Here is a 23,659-nt window from a genome sequence, read left to right as displayed (position 1 = left end):
CATTTAAAGACTGAAGACATTTTTTTAGAAAGCAATCCCATGTACAACTCTTATCTCTAGGTACTGAAATATAAGCTCTTACAAAGATAAATAAAACAACAGTCTCAGCTTTTGAACCTCCCCTTCGCAGTGCTTTGCAAAGAGTAGATATTTAATAAATGTTTATTAGCAAGAACAAACAAATACATAAACATAACCCTTCAAAGTCTTACCTAGTTGGTTGTGAAAGTCTACATACTGGTAATATTCTACAAACTTGTCTTTACTAAAGAAGTTTTTATACACATGCCGTGCTCCAAAAAGCCAGATATCACTATCATCAGTGATTGTTCCAGATGTCTGATCAGTCAAGTCCAAAATGGCGCACTGAGCTTCTGCCTCCATAGGAGCCTCAATGTAAGGAATGCCAAATAATCGTAAAAGTTCCTATTGAGATTAAGAATGCAGTAGAGACTTATTAAAAAGCCTACCACCCTGGTAGGCTCAGAGTGAAATCCATATTTTAAGGGTTTATTTAATGCAATTTCCCAAACTGTGTTCCCTGAGAAACTCTGGAAATCTACAACAGTTACCTCTAAACTTTTTTGATTGTGTGCCTTGATCAGTAAAAAAAAAAATTGAGCATGCACCGTAACATTTACTTACTTACAAATGATATACATGTACTAATAACTAACTAATAACCATGTTATAAAACCCAGTCAATTTTGTCTGCATAGCTGCTTCAGGTATTTGGACTGGGGTAGGTAATAATCTCCCTTAGGGATCCAAGCCTAAAGCAGCCACATAGAAGGCCCCTGACAATGCGGATGCCCCACTCTTCAACTGATTGATCACATACCCCTTGGGATGAAGTTGTGATTCCCTTGGGTTCATTCCATTTAGAAACTACTAATCTATACGTCAATAAGGATTATGCAAGAAATTTTTACTATTAGCAATAACTTTTTATGTTTTTCAAAGGGAAATGTGAATATTTCAAAAATACATTTTATAAGAGAAATTTTCAAAACAAATATCCACTTAATTTCTTCTATTTTAATACACTTTTGGGGGGATTTTTATCCAGAAGATACATAATAGGGCTAAAAAACCTTTACTCGCTACAATGTTTTCCACTGTGATTTAGGGTAATTTCATTCCCCAGAGGTTCCTGGACCTACATTTCTGGGTTGCTCCAATATACTTAAGCTTTAAGGTATCCTATAGCCAAATTTACTTGGTGCAATGCTGAAACCCATATCATTTCTCATCAGCCCACACCACCAGAACATGCCTGATCCCACTATAAACCAGAACACCAAGGCTTTGTCAGCATGGACATCGAACTATCTGCCTTGCCACTGTGTCAGAACCCTGTCCAAGGTTGTCTCAGCTTTTCAACTCCTGCTGAGGAAACAATCAAATCAATACTGCCACTGCTACTGAAAAGAGCATGACAACCCACTGCATTATGGCTCCACTCACCATGCCTGTAACTATGTAGATCAAAGATCCTTTCTTTAGCCACCCAAAGTAGAATCTAAGCTCTTTGAGTCCAGGCACTATCTCATTTTGAAATTTTTATCCCCAGCACCTAGCACAGTGAATGGCATGTAGCACATGCTAAATAAATGCTTATTGATTGAAGTAAAAATATCAGAAGTTAAGGGAAGCTTACAACAGAATAAACCTACCTGACTTTCCAAGAACATCTGGCCCGTTACAGTTGCAGCAATCCGTTCCTGTTGCTGTTTTTGAGCTCTCAGTGAATTCTGTTCAACTAAAAGATTGTTCTCCAGAGCTTCCAGTTCCTCCTGCACATGAATTGTATTTTAAGTAACTTAAATCTAATTCAATGTAACTAGGTAGTACAGTGCATAGAGTGCTAGACCTGGAGTAAGGAAGGCAGAGTTCAAATCTAGCCTCAGACACTTAACAGATGACCTGAGGCCAGGCACTTAACTTCTTTCTGCCTCAGTTATATCTGCAAAATAGAGATAATAATAGCACTTACCTCCTAAGGTTGTTCTGAGGATAAAGTAATATTTATAAAGTGTTTTCCAAACCTTAGAGCACTATATAAATTAAAATAAAGTGCTTAGTATTGTGCCCAGCACATAATAAGTACTATATAAATGTTATCTATTATTTAACTGAAATTGTGAGAAATGATTCATCTGGACCTGTACTCTATTCCAATCAGTATTAATCAATTTGATGTGATTCTACAGGGGCAGTGATTATAAGTTCTGTTATAAGCCCCAGAGCTGTGAGCTGCAGACTGTAAGTTCACTTGCTTAATTATCGGAAGCTAACTGGAGGCCCTCCACCTTTGTCATGGTGAACAAGCCCCGTGTGGTGGAGGTGGTTCAATTACAAGGAAAGTCCTCCAACTTATTTTTGTACCTCTAGACCTCTCTTTCTTGTCCAACATGAGCAAGTGACTATCTTATGACCACTTCATCAGTGGAGATGCCCCCTGCTTCACCTAACCTGTGACACCATCCCCTCACCCCGAGCGATATGTCATTTTTGGCCCTCGAGCAAAGTTTATCCACCAATGAGGTTATGCATTTCACCATGCCTTTTGTGCATATTTGGGTATCAAACTCTATAAAAACAAGGTCCTGGAAGAAGAAGGCATCTCAGATCATGAGGAAGATCTGAGGTCCACTTCATTACAAGGCTCCATGGACCTTAAATAAACCATTGGCTCAGAGCTCTGCTTCAGTCTCTTTTATTGCAGGTTGGACAATTTTAATCCCCACAATTACTAAAATGTTTTCTCTCCTTATAAGAATTCTACTTGACTTTCACAGAAAAATCAGTATTTCTGGCATGTCTTCCTTAATAAAGTACAAGAAAAAGCGGGGTCTATCAGTGACAGTCATTATATAAAAAGGAGACAATCAGCAAAAAGAAATGAAGAAACATGCAAATATGTTGCTGTGTTGTTCCAATAAGTCCTTGAAAACCAAATAGTACTTACTTGAAAATTTCCCTTTAACAGTAAGGTAAAATACAATTCAAGTACTTACCAAATTAATATCTTGCCATTCATTGATCATGTCATCTGTTTCTTTTTCAATCTCTTCCTCTGGCTGCTCTGCTGACTCCACACTTTCCAGAGAGTCTCTTAGGAGGTTTTCAGTGGCCCCAATAGCTCCTTTTCTCTCAGTGTCTGTAGTCTCCTCTTCAGTAACGGACTCTTCCCCATGCTCAGTGAGAGGTTTGAATACTTCGTGTAAGTCAGCCTGAAGTTCATCACTACTACTTTCATCGCCTACTTCAATGAAACCACCTGTTCCAAGATGAGGGTCATTTTTCTCAGCATTAATATTTGACAACTGAAATAATTCTAAAAACTACTTGCAAAAGCTTTCCCAAAAAGATTGTTTCTTAAGAAACTGATATATTCTGATTCATATAGCTGTTAATAATTTACAGATCTTTTGAGAGTTGTCTGTTCATATCTTTTAATCAATTATTCATTTGAAAATGGTTCTTGCTCCTCCCTACATGTCTTAAATGAGACCCTTATCAGAAATATCTGATGTAAGCCTTCTTCCTTTACCACTTGTATTAATTTCGTTCACATAAAAGCTTTTCAATTTCATGGAGCTGAAATTACTTATTTTATCATTTCTGATCACTTCTAGCCCTTGTGGGGTTAAGAACTCGTCCCTTTGGCACTACTTTAAAAGTTCTCATCTATCTGTTTTTTAACATAGTGACCACAAAAATTCAAATCACATATCCATTGTCAAAAGCAAGAATTGCATTTCAATGGTAAAAGTTTAATGGGAAAGCATTAAATTTGACAAATGAATGCTACTTTTTCTCATACTAATATGAATGACTATATCAATTTGTCTTTTTTCAAATTGAGATCAAATATTTTAGGCAACCATTTAAAAATTAATTCATTTAATTCTCTCAAATAATAATTTTACTATTATTTGGACAGAAAATTTTTAAGTTAACCAGTATTCATTTTTTTTCATTCCACTCACAGAAATAAAACTCAGCTCCAAGTCAGCTTTCCAAAGTTCTATTATGCCTCTCCACACATCCCAAGTTCCCAAAATTGGCTTACTAGCTATTCTCCAAACTTAGTATTCCATGTCCCATTGTCCCTAGGCTCCCCCTAGGCCTGGAACATACATCCTCCATGCCTCTACTTCTTGAAATAAATTCCTTCAAAGCTCAACTCAGGCACCATCCCTACAGTAAGCTTTTTCTGATCCCCTAAGTGCTTAGCACAGCAGCTGGCACATAGTAGATACTTAATAAATGCATGTTGCCTACCTGCTGCCTGTTCTTTCTCTCAAATTACTTATTTCTATACACATATCCCCAGAGTCTAGTACACTGTTAATAAGTTTGTTGAACTGAATTAACATTATCAAAGGATGTGGACTTAATTATAATTGGATGTTTATTTCAACATGCTTTCACACTCCTTACTAAGAACTTAAAGGTAAAAAAAAAAAAAAAGACAGTACCTACCATCAGATTCACTCTCTTCCGAGTCCATTTTTGTTAATGCCACAGTCTCTGGTGTTGCTGAAATTAAATCCTGAGCTAAAGATTCATTCTTTTCACTATCTTGTAGAGTTTTCTGTGAATTCTCATGCTCACTGTGCTTACAGCTTGCTACAGTTTTTGCCATAGAAAGATGACTACCTGCGATCAAAGGGGCATTTACTGATTCTAAGACATTCACTTCTTGGAAAGAGTTAGTTTCAATTTCAGAACGTTGATTTTTTTTATCCTGTATTTCCTTATCAGTTGAAACAACCAAAACAGAAGAATCACACTTATTTGGGGATATGAAAATATCCTTTTCTAATTCAGGAATCATGGGATTTTCTTTATCCTCAGATATAAAAACTATACTTGTCAATTGAGTTGTCACTTTGGGGTCTTTTCTATCCTCAACCCCAGATTTACCAATATCTATATTAACTGTGCTATCTGAATGAGTTGTAAGAACTAGTTCTTTTTCATCCTTAAAAACAGATTTAACACTTGGCCTAAAGACTGCATTTGCTGAATGACTTAGTGATGAGGGTTCTTCTATAACAACAGATTCATCCTTTCCCAAAAGGACAATATTTGATGAATGAGTTTCAGGTACAGATGTGTGTTCATTCTTAATGCTGCATTCATCTCCTTGTGCAAGTATCATATTTTCTGAATGAGACACTGTTGCCAATTGTATTCCTTTGTTTTCTCTAACTTTAAGGAACTCGTCTTCCTCTTTGGACCTATTTATAAGAATCTCTTTAACTTCTGACACTCCATTCTGAGAGTTTTTCCTATCATTTTTCACGTCATCATCATCATCATCATCAAGAACTCCTTGAATTGCTAATAGAGTTCTAGGTGATAAAGAGCCTTCATCGACTGTAGTAGAGGTATGTGTTTTCTTCATACTGAACTGCTTTTCATTTTCATTCTCCAGCTCTTCTTCTGAGCTACTTTCTGTCATGGCGGCCTGGATAGCTAATAGAGTCCTTGGAGAAGGAGGGGCTGCTGCATCAGTGTAAGTGTCTTTCTCTGTTTTCAGTTCCTCAAATGATGACAATGACTTTGCATCAAATGGATGCGGGCCACACATTTTACTAGAAGAAGGAAGAACTGATTTAGTATCCATTTCTTCAGCTTTCTTAGCTTGACTGCCTTAAAAAAAATAGTTAAAGATATTTTTAATCTGTACTGTCACAATATGACAACATAATTTAATATAATGAATAAAAACAAGAGATTATCAGACTTAATTTCAGTATCTAAGTTCATGAAAACAGCAATTAACATCTGAATTCCATATTCAATGACTTCAAAGGAGAGAGAAATAAGAAAAGTAGTAGCTGACTCTTAAGTATACTTTTTAATCTCAATTAGCTAGCCTGCTTAGTGCTCTTTCTGTATAATTTAAGTTTCACATGTTTGCTGAATTGAACCCATTAACAGTTTTACTAATTGTGTGGTGAAGCACATAAGAATTCATTAAGTTCATCAATCATACTATCCTGGACTGCAATTTACAGAATTCACAGATGAAAGACAGATTTTGTTGTTATAATTTCAGCTTGCCATCAAATTAAAGACTTATAACCGATACCTTTTATCAAGATGTAATGAGAAGTATCCTCAGAAATTACTTTCCTTGATTCCACAACCTTCATAAAACCCCCATCATTTTCATATTGTCTTTGGATCTCGCCTGAATGCTGTTGATTCATCTCTTTTTGTACATTTTCTATGTGTCGGTTCAAGTTGTTTTTTTTAAGCAAGCCCTTGAGTTGATACGCTGAAAAATCATTGGACTCCTTAAAGCAAAATAAATAACTTAAAAAGGGATAATAGGACTGTATTTCCCCCAAATCCAACAACTGATTTCTTTTCATAGGTGATATATTTCTATTGATGATATCATTTCACAAATTATTAAAAATTAAATCTAGGATAAAAACAAGGAAGTAGAATAAAGACAGCCTGTGCCACACTACCCAGGTGACTCTGGGCAAGTCCCAAACTCTCAGAGCCTTTGTTAACTCATCTGTGAAATGAAGGGATAGGACTAACTTACTTCAAATGATTCTACCACTAAATCTATGATCCTATGACTCCATGAAAGACTATAACATTTATTTTTAAAACATTAAAAATAGCAAGAATTGGACAAAAAAGAGAATACATGGATACATTTTATAATCAATGAGGCTTTTGAAAATTTATCTTTAGGCATAAAAATGGTTTTCCTTTAGAATCACAGAATTTCAGAGTTGGAAGGGAATTTTTTTTGGGGGGGGGCTAGGCAATGGGGTTAAGTGACTTGTCCAGGGTCACACAGCTAGTAAGTATTATGTGTCTGAGGCCAGATTTGAACTCAGGTCCTCCTGACTCCAGGGCTGGTGCTCTATCTAGCCACCCCATTTTTTTTTTTAAGGCAGTTGGGGTTAAGGGACTTGCCTAGGGTTACACAGCTAGTAAGTGTCAAGTGTTTGGTCTGAAGCTAGATTTGAATTCAGGTCCTCCTGACTCTAGGGCTGGTGCTCTATCCACTGCACCACCTAGCTGCTCCTGGAAGGGATCTTACGAACCATCTAGTCCAACTGTACCTGAGCAAGAAGAATCCATCCTATGGCATGCTCAGCAAGTGATCATCTACCTATTATTTAAAGACTTCTGGTGAGGGGTAATTTTTGGCAGCCCATTCAACTTCAGGAAAAATCTATGTGTTAGGAAGTTTTTCCTTACATTGATCTGTTCTTTAAAAGATTTTTCTTTATGAAAGAGTAGGTTCCATATGTAATGTTCCATAAATAATGCCAATTCATGTTTCTATGATTCTGAGTTGTAGTATTATAGATGGGAATTTTCAGATATAAGATATTTAGTTTCCTTTTAGGGTAATAGTAAAATTATTCAAAGAATGAATACATTGTGTATTTTACCTCAGGCATTGCTTCAAACAATGTTCTTCTTCGCTTAGTAAATTCCTTCATATCAGTCAGGATTTCATGCTTTATTTCTGGTGGTAGACAACTGAAGTCTTCTGACTCAACATCTATGGCATGAGGATTACGAAAGAACTCTTCCTATATGTATTAAAATATAATAATGTGAAATTAAGTATTTATAAAGTGGTATCCATCTACAAGGTGATTTCTTTAACATACAAAAGTAACTTAAAACTAAGTTAGCATGAAAACTTGTTTTGCTTTCAAAATAGAATTTTACTGAAGGGGAAAGGCCATACATACAGTATGACAGATATGTGTTTTTAATTTATGTAGAGAGATGCACATACTACATATGTGTGTATACATAAAATATACTGGGGGTAGAACTTGGCGGGAGTGATCCAGGCCAACAGCTTCATCAGTGTGGGGAATTCTCAGCACAGGAATTTTCTCTACCAACGGAGATCAGTCACTTATATATAAGTTACAGTCTTAAAGAGATGCCTGGGCCTCTAAGAAGTCATACATGGTCATACAATAAAGAGTCAGATTGAGAACTTTAGGTCTTTAGGTCATGCTGCCTCTCGTGTGTATGTGTGTAACCATGCATGTGCACACACGTGAATGGATATTTCCCTGGCACTATTAAACATAGCACTTTTGGTAAACATTCAATAAAAATAGCAAACTTTCACTAAGGGTCTACTATGTACAAAGAAAAATACTACATGTAGGGAGAGACATGAAGTTTATATTTATACTAACAGTACCCTAGAACCAGGAGAATAATTTATATAACAATATTATAAAGAAAAATAACTTTGAGAGACTTTAGAACTCTGCTCAATGCAATAACCAACCATAATTCCAGAGCACCAGTGAGGAAATATGCTATCTCCTGAGGAAAAAAGTGATGGACTCAGGATGCAGGATGAGATATACATTTTCACTGAATAATTTTTTTAAAATGTGTAGAAGACAAAATAAGGAACTCACAGAAGAAAACCTGGACAAGCATTACAGTACTGAAAGTTACATGTTGAATTTATCTTACTGTTAAATTTTAAATAAAAAGCATTTTAAAATTTATAATTTAAAGTTTACAATACGCCTTCCTAAATAGGACATGGTCCATGACCTCAAGGAGCTTATAATCTAGTAAGAAAGACAATAATTTAACGGTAGGTAAATAACACAAAATAGTCTATTTTGAACTTTCAAAAGGAATTAATATTTTTGCAGACAATTATTTTAAAGAAATGCAAATATGAAACAAATAATATTATATACATCTATTATGCCTCCTGGAAGTATTTATATTCATGATCATCAGCATTTTATTTTAATTTTGCCTTTACCTAACTCTCTCCAAGAAAGTAAAATCACTTTACCAAAAAAGATATTTCTTATTACAATGTTTCTATGAAAAAGGTAAATTTGTGAGGTACATTTTTTTCTGCATTCTGATGTAACATTAAAAATGTCCATGGCTTTATCTAAATTAATACTCAAGAGCATAAGATGCAATTCTAATAATTCTTATTTTATTTACTTTTTAAAATACTTCATTTTAACACCACATTCATTTCTGCACAATTTTGTAACTGTTCACATTCCAGCATGGAAAGCAAAAAAATAGTCTAGGAGAATTATATGAAAAGAAGTAAAAAATTCTTAAGATCAGAAAAAATAATAAAGGGTATCCCAATAGTTTCACCAATTCTAAAGAAGAGACAAGATGTAGTATTATGAGGATAATACTGACTCAGGGTAAAAGGCTAAGTTCAATTTTTAGTACAATCTTTGGAATTACATTATAAAGGAAGAAATAAAATCACAAAGTCAGGAAAAACTACCATTAATTGTGATATTCTTATATTTACTTGCACATAAAAGATAAACTTGGATCCCTACTATTATGTTGGCCCCCACAATCAAGAATTTTGGCTGGTGGAAGTATACGGAAGAAAATAGCATCTACCACAAATAACTAAAAAAAAAATTTCAAACTGAAATTCTTTAGCATTTTCCAAATACTGGTTTATATATTATTGATAGGGATATGGAATTGGATCACATTTGATTTCAGTGATAAAGCCTTCAAATAAACAAACTCCTTCTACCAATGAAAGTTGGCACTTTCTCTGCAACATACAATCTCAAAGAGCTGTTGAAAGTCCTGAAAGGTTAAGTTACTTGCCCAGGATTACAAAGTCAAGTGTGTGTCAGAGATAAAGAAATCAAGTCTTTCTGGTTCCAAGACTGACTTCTCTATCCACTAAGGCATATTATCATCAATGATAAATAATTCATCTTAGTCAAATAAGAACATCTCATCTAGTAGAATGTTTTTAATTAACACTTAAGCACTTCCTAGCTCTGAGAAACTAAAAATAATGTTTTTATTCTTTATCTTATTTTATAAGAAATATTTTAATGGAACTTTTTTCCCACCAATGGGAATAGTCCTTCCAACAGCGCAGATCTGTAACTCAGTCAAAGCTGCTCCTGCTGTACAACTTTTCCCCATGTCCTCCAATAAATCCTCCAAAAGGTGTCTCTCCAGTGTGCTGAGGACTTGTCTCTAGATCTCAACACTGCATGGATATCAATAGAACATATGGACTATAAATCTGGTCATACATCTCTTAATTTTTAAAAACTTTTTTATAAGAGACACAAAAATATTATTACATTCATTGCTTGTAATGCACTTTCCCTACTGGTCAAGAGGCCCAGGCTTCTCAAAAACTATGCCAGGGAAGCACAAGCTTTCATAAGTCCTACAAAGTTGGGAAAGGACTTAATAATGAACTGTGTGTTTATGGTCCAAGGAATACATTAGCTGGCTCCCAAAAGATGATTTTTTTTCAGCCACAGAAGCTAAAGAAAACCACCTAAAGAAAACAAGGTGGATATAATCTGCATGAAGTGAAAGGCATATCTACACTGATAAAATCAGAAATCCCTGAATTACTGACAAAAAAAGACAATTGTGCTACTAAAAAATGTTAATATCTCTGCTTAATAAATCTGAAAGATCTACTACAAATAATCCAGCCATTTCACATATTGTTCTAAACAGAACAGAGAAAGTATCAGTTTTCATTTTAAAAAGACATTTTTACAACAAACACATGCCATATACGTTGATTATTTTTCCATTCCAAGAAAAATAATATTTCTAGCTTTTGAAAGTTATTTTTGATTACCTGTAATGCTTGTTTCTGACTCATTCTTATTTGCCATTCCTTTTCATCTTCCTCTTCTGAGCTAAAATTTCAAACAAGGATCAAAGTTTTAGTACATATAAAAATATTTTCTATAAATGCACACTAAGCAACTATAAAATCCAGTTAAGTACCTTTGAGCAATTATATACATAATACTGTGCTACATGATGTGGACAATACAAACTATACATGATTCATGCCCTCAAAGACTTGATAATCTATTTGGAAGACATAGGACATGGAAAGTTAGAAATGTAAGAGCTAAGAAACAATGCAAAAAGCACACAGATGTCAAGACAGCATATTAAAGATAATATAAATGATAAATAATAAAGGGAGGATAGGAAGATTTCACGGAGTGAAGTGGGGCTCAATCTGGGCCTTGTAGAGTGGGTAAGATTTGAAAAGGGGAAGGGGAAAGAGCATTGCAGGAACACAGAAGCAAGGAACCAGGACCAGAATGCACAAAGTATATATGGAAGGGTTAGTGAGACCACAAGTCTGGCTGAAGTATTTTGTTCTTATTTACCAATGGTGGCACATAATTTTGGAAAAAAAGTGTGCAGTCTGTGATCAGACTGCAGATGTTCATAAATACTAAGGTAAAGAGTTTTAATTTTTTGGCAAATAGGGGGCCATTTAAGGTTTTTGAGCAGCTGAGTGACAACATGAAAATAGTGATTAAGGAAAATAATCTAACAGCAGTGTGGATAGTTTCATAACAGGAAGAACCATTATTGAAAAACTCAAAATATGAGGTGATGTGAGTCCTGATTTAATATGGTGGCAATGGCAAAGGAAAGAAAGATGTGAACTCAAGAGACATTGTGAAAGAACTGATATGGTTTGATGCTTATGGGAGAAAGAAGGAAAAGAGAAAAGCAGTCAAAATGATTTATAGGTTTTCAGATAATTCTAATGTGATGACAGAAATAAAAACTTTAGCAGGGTCATGAGCTCTGAAATACTATAGAGCAATTAAAATCCTTACATGCAAAATATCATATGATACTTGTTTTCTCAACACAAGATAACATAAAATAGCAGGACTAGAGAGTTCCAGTTTTGGTTACAGAAGTTGCTATACTGTAAAATCAAGTCTTTTCACATACTGTACATTCATTACATGTTAATTATTTAGGTGGTTTAATCCTACTCCAAATAAGCACCATGACAAACACCCATAGTCTGAAAATTTCCTTAAATTTGGAAACTTTGTTGAAAAATTAAATAAATTAAATCACAATTCAATCCTGATGAGGCTCAGATTACAAAGCAGTAATCCATTTTGTGGGAAGACTTCTTAATTGTGAGCATGGTCTTTTGAATATCAGTCATAAAAATTAAACATCTTCCAATCAAAGCTTAAGAAAAAATTTTAAATCATATTGCAAGTTCTGAATATATACACTTTGATTACCAAGGCAAAAATACCAAAACCTTCCATTATTAGTTGTTTTTTGGTATTTTTGCCTTGGTAATCAAAGCATATATATTCAGAACTTGCAATATGATTTCAAAAAATTTAAACAAATATATATAAATATAAATTTTTAAATAGAAAAATAGAAAATTTGCTAAATAAGTCACTTTGTAATATAGTTCTAAAACAAGATGTTAATTCCCATCTGGTTTTGTCTACGTTAGAGATTAAAGTTTAAACTTATTATGATTGGGGGCAGCAAGGTGGCGCAGTGGATAGAGCACCAGCCCTGAAGTCAGGAGGACCTGAGTTCAAATCCAGCCTCAGACCAAATACTCGACACTTACTAGCTAAATGACCCTGGGCAAGTCACTTAACCCCAATTGCCTAAAAACAAAACAAAACAAAACAAAACAATAAACTTGTTATGATTGCAGTGTTATAGCTATTATTTTTTAAAGGAAAACAAGTTTACCTATTTTTCTCCTCCTCTTGTAATGAAGGCAAAACATATATGTCATCTTCTCTTTGAACTTGGGTAAGACTAGGAAGTACTTCATCTCTTAAAGAAAATATTAAACAGAGATATTAAAAAACCAGAACCTCAAATTCAAAAAGCCACCCTTCCAACCAAACAATAACTTTACTTTCACATCTCTTGATGACATAAAAAAGCAACATATTTCTTCCATGAGTGACCTAGTTTGCCTACTGATACTTATGAAACAGAAGAATACTTGCTCTTTGAAACTATATTCCAAGCTCTTTTCCTCTTCTGCTATTGTTTCGGGGAACCAGGAAGAGAAAAATTATACAGAGTTAAGGATTATAGCACTTCTGCATTCCCATCTTTTTGTTTCTTTTTACTTATCTTTGTATTTCCAGTACTTAGCACAGTGTTGGGCACATGGTGGGTGTTTAATAAGTGGCTGTTTCCTTCCTTCCTTCCTTCCTTCCATCTATCACCATGAAAGGTCCAATGTTGCTCAAAATAGGAAATTTTTCACATAACCAATAATGTAATTTTAAATGTTATGTTAAATATGCTCTAAATAATCTCATTTGATCCCTAAAAACAAACTTGTTTAAACAGCCACAATAATTATTTTTACCTCCATGTGGTATATGAGGAAATAGACTCACAGAGATCAAGTGACTTGCAGAAAGGGGACTCTAAACCCATGTTTCCTTACTTATCACACAATACTACTCCCATTATACTGTGGTGTGGTCTGCATGTAAGATTTCTGTCTGATACAAGTTGGGAGCTGAAGCAAGTTAAGTGGACAGCTCGCTAAACCAATGATGTTACCTAATTTCAAACGCATCAAACATCTTACCTTTTGCCTCTTAAAGCAGTTTTGATAGCTTGTCTTTTTAAGAATGTCTTCAAAAGTTTTTCTGTAGTTTTCTTGGAGTCAGAGGATGCCAAATCTTTTCTTTGTCTTCTCTTAGCCTACAAAGAGACAGAGTTTTATGGCAAAGAACAAATTGGATCTGAAATACCTTCAGAATCATTCTGTAAAATACAAGAGAAAAATCCATCTCATTAGTTTGTAAGCATTTGTTTTGGTTCTGATTATTTTGCTTTTTAATCACATCTCTCTGCTTTTCTCCACCACTGCCAATCATTTTCACTGAATTCAAACGTAGGAAGGAAAAGGGCAAGAAAGAAAGAGCTGGGACAGTTTCTGAAGCTGATAATTAGGAGGAAGAGCAAGTTTAGAAAAAGTTAGGCAGCAGGAGAAATAGAGATGGATCTGTGATCAGAAAAGGGAATTTACAGGTAATAATGGAGTCTAGAGATGTGGCCACCCTGGGTGGCTCTGGTAGAATGGAAATGGAGGTCATGGGAGTTAAGGAAGTTAGGGATTTAAAAAAAAAACAAACCGCACATACCAAAGTCTGTTTCTTCAACAGTGGTGCTTCTCCATCAAAAACAAAAATTGGACGAATTCTGAAAAATAACAGCTTGCAAAGTCGATGAAACAAAGTGAGAAGATGGGCATTTTCAATTGAGTTTCCATGTCTGTCTCTGACTCCTTTAAGTGCCTGATTCAACCAAATGCTAATATCTGTATGAATCATCAATGGAAAACACTTTTGGAATTTTGAAAGATACACTTAACACTCAATGGAAATCAACTACAATCTGAAGATTTATTTATAATTATTTTAAATACAAAATCATTTAACTCTATTTGACCTTTTTTTAATCATTTGTGAAACCAGAACCCAAAAGCCTAATTTTAATCAATTAATTTATATTCTTATAGAACAATGTTTTTAAATTTAATTTGTTTGTGTTCTGGTAAACACATATTAAAGCTAATTTATTACAAATGCAGCAAACACCTTGTCATTTTTGAAAAGGAACTGTGACATCACAAGGTAATGTCTTGACTTCAAGCACAAACTGGATTTAAATGAGGCAAAGAATCCTAGGTGGCTATATTCCTACAACCAGATCTACAAAAGAATCAAAGAGCTGAAACTTATATAGCACTCTAATGCATTAAAAAAAAGCACTTTCCTCACAACACTACTGTGAAGTAAGTGGTACAAATAGTATTTATAAAATAGTAAACTGACTCAGAGAAGTTGTCCCAATCACAAAGTTAATAAAAATGAAATCCACCTTTCCTAATGTCACAATATCTCAGCAGAGAGTTAAAAAAAAAAAAAAAAAACATTTAGGATCATGTACGTCACTTTAAAGTGAATGAAATCACAAAATCTGAAAGTGCCTCAGAATTCATCTTGTCCCACTTGTACTTCTACAAGAATTATCTCTTTAATTTCTCTATCAAATGGTTCATCCAGTTGGTACATGAAGACATTCGGTAAGAAAGAAGACATTACATCCTAGGGTCATTCCTGAATAGCTCCAACTGGAGTTATACTATAGATTAAATCTGCCTCTTTGCAACTTTCACCCAATCCTCCTAGCTCTGTAAACTGTCAATTTAATTTGGTAAAACTGGCTATTCCTTTCACAAAGGAAGTCCTAAGCAATCCAAAAATCAACAACTTGAGTATGGTAGTTGCTTTAGTTTTATTCTTAATCTGACAATTCGTTGTTCAGGGAATCGGAACACACTCTTTATGCTTTTTCTCCAGTTTTATGCACTGACCTGTCCTAGTGAAGTAAAATACAAGATGAACATTCCCGAATACTCAAGTTAATTTTTTAAATGAATGACAATAAAGAATAGTGCCTTCATTTGCCATTTTTAGCTTTTAAGGAACTTTCCCTCATGGAGGACTTAATCTACAACGCTAAACAAAAACCACCAAATATGGCAACACTCACGAATGAAACATTTTATCCCTTTCTATCTTAGCATAGCACCACTACTTTGCTTTTAAAGTAAATAAGCTAATAATATTATTTCTCCCTCTCTCAGATATTTCGGAAGGAAAGCAGTGGTTCAAGAAAAAGAAGGCCTGGGTTCAAATCCCACCTCTAACATTACGTTTGACATTAGGCAGTCACAACCTCGATGAGCCTCATTTTCTTCATCTCTAAAATGTGGGAGTTCAAGCAGTTAGCTCCTGATGTCTGTCCCTTGCAGCCATGAAGTAATGATCCTATGATTCATCAGAGATAAGTTGAGCAAATCTAGAATCATGTAATGTTGGTGCAGTGTAAAGAATTCTGAACCTAGATTTACAGGGATGAAATTTAAAACTAGCTTTCTGCTACCTGTGTAACCCAGGACAAGTCACTTAACTTCTCTGGGTCTCTCTTTCCAAACCTGTAAACTGAGGAAGGTTTGAACTCTATGACCTCTAGGGTCTCTCAGCTCTAGATCAATGATTCTCACAAATGGAAAGCAGCATGTCTGGTATTGGGATGAAAAGAATGCTTATAATCCTAACTAGTCACAGATACCATTCATCATTCAGTAAAATATCATTTGTCCAGGAGATAAGAATCTATTAGTATTTATTAAGCATCTACTATATGCCAGACACTATGCTATGCAGTAGAAATATAAAGAGTCAACTAAATCAGGATGCAGAAAACAGAATTGTAGGATTTTGCGGTTGGAAACGATCTTAAAGACCTAATCTAAACTTCTTTCGTTAAATGATGCAGTGGTAAAGCTAGCATTCCCCGCCTCACAAAAGCACAATGATAGTATTAAGGATACCAACAGCAAGAATTTTTCCTTCCAGCGTTTCTGGATTTATCTGTCTTCCCGAACATTCAAGCAGCTTCCAAAGTCCCTGGACTCCCATTGCGACTGGGTTTTCTCAAATCACCTGTAAGGAGCCCAACTTTCGGAAACAACCCGCAAGTCAAATGTTTCCTCGAGAATGACAGAGGAGCATGCGTTTCGGATGTTTGACAACCTAACTTCCATGCTCCCTTCTAGCAGGTCAAGACTCTGTTAGGCACTGGCTCCTGAAGCAGGAAGGAGAAAGGAAGAACGCAGCGGCCAACAGGCCCATGCCTAACCTCGAAGTTACCCCCGGCTTCTGCCACTTCACAAGAAAAGGGACAAAAACCCTCCGACCTAAGAAATGGAACAAGCCCTTCCCAGGCGCAAGTTGAACAAGTCCTTATTCGGCCCCTCACTCTTCGGTTAGGATTGGGAAGGACCAAGTGACCACCAGGTGTCCCCAGCCGCTCACCTTCCAGGTGGCCACCAACGACCCAATCAAAGCAGCCGGAACACGACTTCAGGCCAGAGCTTCCAGCTTCCGCAAGAAGTCACTCCCTTCTTCCTTCAGGAAGTCCCGCCTTATCGCTTCCACTAGTCCAATCATTACCTGTCGTCGCAGGTTACGTTACGTCACGCAGAAAGACGAGTAGACGCAGGGGACGCGCAGAAGCTTCCGGAAGAAGTTGCGGACGCACCTCGCATCTACCTATCGTGTGGTGCCGGATGTGGACTTTCCCCACTCCCGCCCTTCCGTCGCCCCTGAAGCGCTCAGCTCCTAAACTCCGTGTGGTCGCGGGCGGTAGAGCCGCCGAGATTGCAGTTAGCAATGGCTTTAACCAATATGGCTTCACATTCCCCGAGAGACCCATCCCCAGTCCCGGACCCCGCCCGCTGCTTGGCATCCTGATTCTTCTTCTCCACCGCTACCTTTCCTTTCTTCCACGTTATTCCAGTACGACCCCACCTTCCCCCCGGAACCTTTACATTTAACCTTCTTCGCGCACCCTCCCCTGGAGAGTGTTTTCATAGTAAAATTACCAGCCTAATTTCTCAGTTCCTCGAGGGTGAGGACGTTGCCTCGTTCGCTTTTGCTTCATCTCACTCCCCGTCCCTCAGCACGCTTGGCCCGGTACCTAGCGCCAGCCTAGGAAGCGGAATCAATGTCTCGTTTGTTTAAACATAATAATGAATGAATGTTTCTTCGTTTAAACATAATGTAGCACTCCTTTGGAGAGAATCGCTTCTCAAGTTTTTTGTACGTAAGCTGATGGTTGAAATGGAAGGAAGACTGTTAAAAAAAAAAAAGAGGATTTTCACAAAAGGATCTTTATAGACATGTACGTTAATATTATAACGATAACATTGAAAAAAAGTTTTTCCGCCTCTTTAAAAGGAATGGCTCTGGAGGAGGCAGTTATATTTGGAAAAAAAAGAAGCTGATGTAAAAACGAAAGGTAGCAATGATTTCTTTTTTACTGTTTTAAAAGAAAAAAATTATTTTAGCCTCTTTTTCTAGTTGGAAATTTTCGCTGAAGAGAATTTTGAGGGCTGAAATGGTTTAAAGTCTGTTTCTACCAATGTTATTGTAAAGGGTTTTTGTCATCTATGCTACCCTCATATATCTCTCTGCATTAAGAAACATTTCTTACGTGCTTCTTTCCAATTTGTTTGCAATCTGTTTTGTGTGGTATTTGGAAAATGAAGGTGATGTAAAAACAAAACGTAGCAATGAACACTTTTTACAGATTTAAAAGAAAAATGTATTTTAGCCTCTTTTTCTAGTTGTAAATTGACCTAATTAGGCAGCTTGGTAGTGCAGTGGATAGAGTACTGGACCTGGAGGCAGGAAGACTCATATCCAAATCTGGCCTCAGACACTAGCTGTGTGACCCTGGGCAAATCTTAACCCCGTTTGACTCAGAGTTCCCTTCACTCCCCCCTCCCTTCAGGGATAGGACTCACTGATCATTCCTTTCTAAACCCACCTTTCCCCCCAAATTTCTTAACCTTCCTTTGTTTAAAAGGTATATAAATTCTCTCCATCCATTACTTGTTTTCTGATCAGCATAGGCAGGACAGTTCCCATGTAAATGTTTTTTTCTTCTCTGCTTAATAAAAATGCTTTTTTAATTTCACAGGCATTGTCTGGTGGTGGTGGTGGTGCTGGTGCTGGTGCTGGTGGTGGGGGTGCCAGTGGTGTTGGTGGCCGTGTTGCAGTCTGAGAGGTTGAGACCCCTCAAAGACTGGTGTACAGGACAGAGTCGTCTGGAATGAATTCACAGACTCAAGCGTTCTTTAAGTCAAGGTGGCAAAGACTTATTGTTCCGCTTTTCAGCGGGTAAGGATTCTTAAGGAACCTGCAAGAGACTGAGGATAGAGCTAGGGTTTATATGGAAAAGGGCATGGGAAAGGAATGCCAGGGACACTGATGAGGTAATCTAAAGTTCCAGGTGTCTGGGAGCTATGGATGAGAAAGTCCAGGGAGTATACCGGACAGGGAGGGAGACAGCAGAGGTATGGATCTTTGGAGTCTGGCAGGAGGAAGAGTCCTTGGGCTGGCCAAGGACAAAACTCCTTGGGCTGGGCAAGGCACCCCTCTCCCTCTGTCTTGATGAGAGAATCCTCTGCAACAAGGGAAAGCTTTCTCACAAGACAGGAACTTATAAGAAATTGGAAGGCTTCCAGAGACGTGATCTGAGGGCCGGGGCCTGAGCAGCCCAGCACTCTCTCACCTAGCTTTGTGTGTATAGCTGCACCAGAGAGAAAGATAAGGGTCGTGCTGGGTGGGGCCCAGGCATGAATAACTGTTACGCAGTGTCCTTGGGCTGGGGAGTGGTTGTCAGAGACAGTGTTTCTGAGGTAGGGAGAAATTGGGGTCCAAGTACAAGCACAAGCACCCGGTTGTGATTTGTTTTGTTTTCCTTTAGGGAAAAGGGGGATTTAGTTCTCAAGAACTGGCCTTTTTATTCTCTGGGCATCTTCACCTTTAAGGGAAAGAAAGTCTCAATTCTCTAAAGAGAAAGTCTGCCTGGGTTTACACCACCAATGAAGAGAGAGTCTCTTACCAATATGCTTTGGGGCTGGGTTATATTCATACATAGATTTAAACCTGGAAACTTACTGTTCATCTAGTCAAAACTTTTCATCTTACAAATCCCAGCAAGGTTAAGTAACTTAACTCCATCACACAGTAGGTGGCAGTCAGTATTCAAACCCATCTTTTGATTCAAAATCCAGTATATTCTCCGTTGCTCTAATCACCTTCAGTCTTTCAAATATGGTAGATTTTTCAATTATGGAATCCTGGATTAAGCCAAAACACTTTTGAGTACTATACCATATCAGGGAGATTTTGATTATTAAACAAGTGATACTTTCGTTTATCAAAATATTAAGTCTTATGAATTCTACAGCTATCTATAACTGCCCCAAAAAGTGCTAATTAATCTAAATTAAGATCCTAGAGAAGATCATGTATTTAACATGAGTGAACCTATTTATTCTAGGAATAGATAAAATCAGTTTTTTCAACATAATTATATATTTGGTTCTTTGGTTTATTGCAACAAGACAACTAGTATATTTGATTCAAAGCTTTCCTCTTGTAAAAATGATCTTTTTTCTTTGCTCTTTGTCTAGGGATTGAGATTAGATGAATGATTGGATTTATGTAGGGAAATTTGAGGTAACTCCCACCACCAATGCATGTCAGCATTTACTCTACAATTTATAATATTAGTTGTCTAGAGTAATGAGTAAAGTGATGAGGTTAAGTGAGTTTCCCAAGGTCAAACAGCCAATATCATAGTCAAGATGGAACCCAGGTTCCCAATTGATCTTGACTTGAAGGCCATTTCTATGAACTACACTACAATTGCCTCTATTTTTTTCCTATTTAGAGTAGCAAAAAATTAACTACTTCATTTTTTAAAGTAACTTATAAAAACTTGAAATAATGAGTCATGAGAAATATTTGTGGAAACTTTCAATTTCATAGCTATAAGAACTTCTAATAAGAACTGCATTTTATCTATAACTTCTAGCCTTAGCATGTTCCACTAATAAAACTAAGTATATTAAATGTTTGAAAACAACATATTAAAAATACACTTTTGACTTGAAGAAACAGACTCAATTTCAAATTATGTGACTCAATTATTATGACTCAAGGTCACTTAAGTAATAAAAGTGGCCATCAGGATTTGAGCCTAAATTCTCTACTCCAAATCTATGGTTCTTTCCACTTCACAGCATAATGAAAGCTATTGATAAACCCTGGTGTATGGTGTATGGTGCAAAGTAGTAGTGCTTTGTTGAACTGATCTTAAAGGATACTCTTTGAAGAATAATATAGTATCAGGGCAGCTAGGTGGTACAGTGGATAGAGTACTGGCCCTAGAGTCAGGAGGACCTGAGCTCAAATCTGGCCTCAGACACATAACACTCACTCTGGGAAAGTCACTTAACCCCAATTGCCTCACCAAAGAATAATACAGCATAAGAAATGTTTCTGGTAACTCCTATTTATGTAATCATCACTTTCTGTGGTAAAAGTACAGAATTCGACTGCATGCTATTGAACTTAGTTGTGGCCTCCTAACTAGCTAGCCTCTAAACTATCTTGCATCACAGTGTTAGAATATTCTTAAAAGATCCCTCATGTCACCTGTCTACTCAAAAACCTCCGTTCTCATTGTTACCTATTTGTGAATTGTAGAAAATGTAAGTTCCTGCCCTTTTATTTCAGGAGTCTCTTGGAGTAAATCGAATAAATACCTCCCAGTTGGCTCTTCAGTTACCTGTAAAGTGCTTGGTTCTTCCTCCGAAGCTAAGAGTGAGTTAGAGTGAACCCCCACTTCATCAGGTGACTAGCACCACTACAAACAAGTCTCTTCTCATCCTTCTGCTGAAATGGCCTTCTCTGAGCTCACTTGGATCTACTCGGCCCTCATCCTTCTCAACGATGAGGTTACAGTCACAGAGGATAAAATCAATGCCCTCATTAAAGCAGCAGGTATAAATGTTGAACCATTGTGGCCTGAATTATTTGAAAAGGCCCTGTCCAGTGTCAATATCTCAAGTCTCATCTGCCATGTAGGAGTTGGTGGACCTGCCCCAGCAGGTGGTGGTGCTGCCCCTGCTGGAGCGGCATCTCCTGCACAGCTGCCCCAGCTAAGGAGAAGAAGAAAGAGAAAACAAAAAAAAGAATCCAAGGAGTCTGATGATGACATGGGCTTGGGTCTGTTTGATTTAATATTTTTTGTAACTTTAAATAAAAAACAACTCAAAAAAAAATACCTCCCAATTGCCAAACTATACTTGACAAATTCAAGATTCAAATGTTATATATACTAGATGTTATATACTTGATGATTCACTATGATTTGTAATAAATGAACATCTATAGATTCTACTCAGAGCACCTAGTATGCTGTGGTTCGTGCTGAGGAAAATGTTAAGAAAAATAAGACATCGCATTACATTCAAAAGTCAGTCTGAAACAAACTGGCTCCAACTCATCTTTCCAGCCTTATCACCCACTACTTCCCTATAAGAACCCTATTTAGTTATGTGCACCAGGGGTAACAAAGAAGAGTCTAAGATACTTCTGAACGCATCCCAAACCAGATTAAGTGTAATTGTAATTAAACATTGTAATTGTAAATGTAATTGAGAAATATTTAACAAAATAAAAATGCAGTGCATTCTATTGAATAGTTCTATTCATATATATTAATGTATACTTGTATGATTATAATTAATATAAAAGAATAATATTCAATACTTCTATTGAATAGAATATAGATAATGCTAATATGTGGTTTTCTAAGTCAATATGCAGCCCACAGGGATCTTTATATGCAGTTTAGTGACCATTTCTGTTTGAGTTTAACACCAGTGATGTACACCATACTAGTTGCTTGCTTCCTGGAGCACAACTAGTAACTCTGAGCATTTGTTCAAGCCATCCCTACATTTGGAATGGCCTCTACTCCTCAATCCCAGCTCTACTTATTGTCTTACCTGAGGGCAAGTATAACCTCCTCCAGGAAGCATTCTCTGATTACTGAGGCTGAAAATAATCACTCTCTTCAGTTCTTAGTACTTTGTAGCATTTTTCAGTATTCATCACATGCTGCCTTTTATTATGGTTAATGGACCCTAAGTATTAATCACCCTAGTTCTATTCATTTGCAGATGAGGAGATTGTGGCCCAAAGAGATAATGTCATAGATTTTGAGAAAGAAGTAACAAGCTGACGAGATAGTTTAGTACAAACAACCCAGTCACTTAACAGATGGGGAAATCAAGATCTAGGGAAGGTAAGTGACTTACTCAAGGTCACATTATAAATGGCAATTGAGACTTGAACTCCAGTCCTTTGATTTCAAATTCAGTCCTCTTTCTGCTGCTAAGTGTGGTCCTATCTATTCCAGTGGATTGAATGCTTATTAAGTGTAGAACCTTGTCTTATATATCTTTGTATGACTCAGTGCCTTGCTCTACAATTTTTTTAAATGAATGAATGAAAATTGTAGGCTGGTTGAGATTCATTAAATGGGAACTAAATCTTCTGATAAATCTCAGGACTGCTACACAGGTATGTTTTTGAGAAGATATTTTTTGAAGTTTTATGACTAATCTGGTAAGGTCCAATCATAAAGAAATCTCCCAAAACCTAACAATGGAAAAGAGAACAAGTACAGAATATGGTGGAACTGAGAATTTTGCTCAAAAATCTGTACAAAAGAACAGAACAATTAACCAAGGTCTTCAAGAACTACAATACTTCCTAGACTCAAAACATTTCTTCATTATGACGTGTTCTTTTTTTCCCCTAAGAACAAATAACTTAGAGAACATGTAGTTTATTTGGAAAGAAATGGCTTTTCTTTTTTTTTTTGCACATTGCTCAGAAGGTTCCCCCAGAATATGTGGGATGACAGGTATACTAATGTACTGTTGTTGGAACTATTGGATTGTTACAGTCATTCTAAATGTTTGGTATTAGGCAAGAAAAGAGACTAAACTGTTCATACTGTTTGGCACGCCAATACATCTAGTGACCATATAAGAAGGCAAAGGACAGAAACAATTGTCCATGGCATGGTGGAAATTGTTTTGGATTTGGAATTAAAATACCTAGGTTCAAATCTCACCCCTGCCACCTATTAGCTATAAGACATTAGATGAGTCACTTCAACTCTGAAATCTTGAAAATGAGATGATATTTGTTAAAAAAAAAAAAAAAAATCACTTAGCACAGTGCCTGGCACATGGTAAGCACTATAGAAATCCTTGCTTCCCTTCCCTTCAGTTTCCTGTAAAATGAAAGGACTGGAAAGATGGCTTCTAAAGTCCCTTCTAGCTCTAAAT

At 36.4% G+C, this 23,659-nt stretch overlaps 1 protein-coding gene across 1 annotated transcript in view; it reads right to left on the bottom strand.

Moving 5' to 3' along the window:
* Nucleotides 1-16,809, bottom strand: part of LOC114046198 (DNA repair protein complementing XP-G cells-like) — a 31,877-nt gene extending 15,068 nt beyond the window's left edge. The window contains exons 1-11 of the mRNA XM_027866444.1: nucleotides 16,268-16,809; nucleotides 14,010-14,185; nucleotides 13,451-13,566; nucleotides 12,586-12,672; nucleotides 10,667-10,727; nucleotides 7,446-7,589; nucleotides 6,110-6,317; nucleotides 4,492-5,667; nucleotides 3,021-3,283; nucleotides 1,677-1,796; nucleotides 213-426 (exon numbers count right to left, since the gene is read on the bottom strand). Coding sequence (XP_027722245.1) covers nucleotides 213-426; nucleotides 1,677-1,796; nucleotides 3,021-3,283; nucleotides 4,492-5,667; nucleotides 6,110-6,317; nucleotides 7,446-7,589; nucleotides 10,667-10,727; nucleotides 12,586-12,672; nucleotides 13,451-13,566; nucleotides 14,010-14,185; nucleotides 16,268-16,355 — 2,653 coding nt within the window. The 5' untranslated portion in view covers nucleotides 16,356-16,809. The remainder of the gene's footprint in view (nucleotides 1-212; nucleotides 427-1,676; nucleotides 1,797-3,020; nucleotides 3,284-4,491; nucleotides 5,668-6,109; nucleotides 6,318-7,445; nucleotides 7,590-10,666; nucleotides 10,728-12,585; nucleotides 12,673-13,450; nucleotides 13,567-14,009; nucleotides 14,186-16,267) is intronic.
* Between the last annotated feature and the right edge of the window lie 6,850 nt (nucleotides 16,810-23,659).

Source organism: Vombatus ursinus, unplaced genomic scaffold (genome assembly GCF_900497805.2).
Source record: "Vombatus ursinus unplaced genomic scaffold, bare-nosed wombat genome assembly UNPS02014781.1, whole genome shotgun sequence".
NCBI lineage: Eukaryota > Metazoa > Chordata > Mammalia > Diprotodontia > Vombatidae > Vombatus > Vombatus ursinus.
Note: the sequence above shows the minus strand (reverse complement) of the source record. Positions and strands in the feature narration are given on the sequence as shown.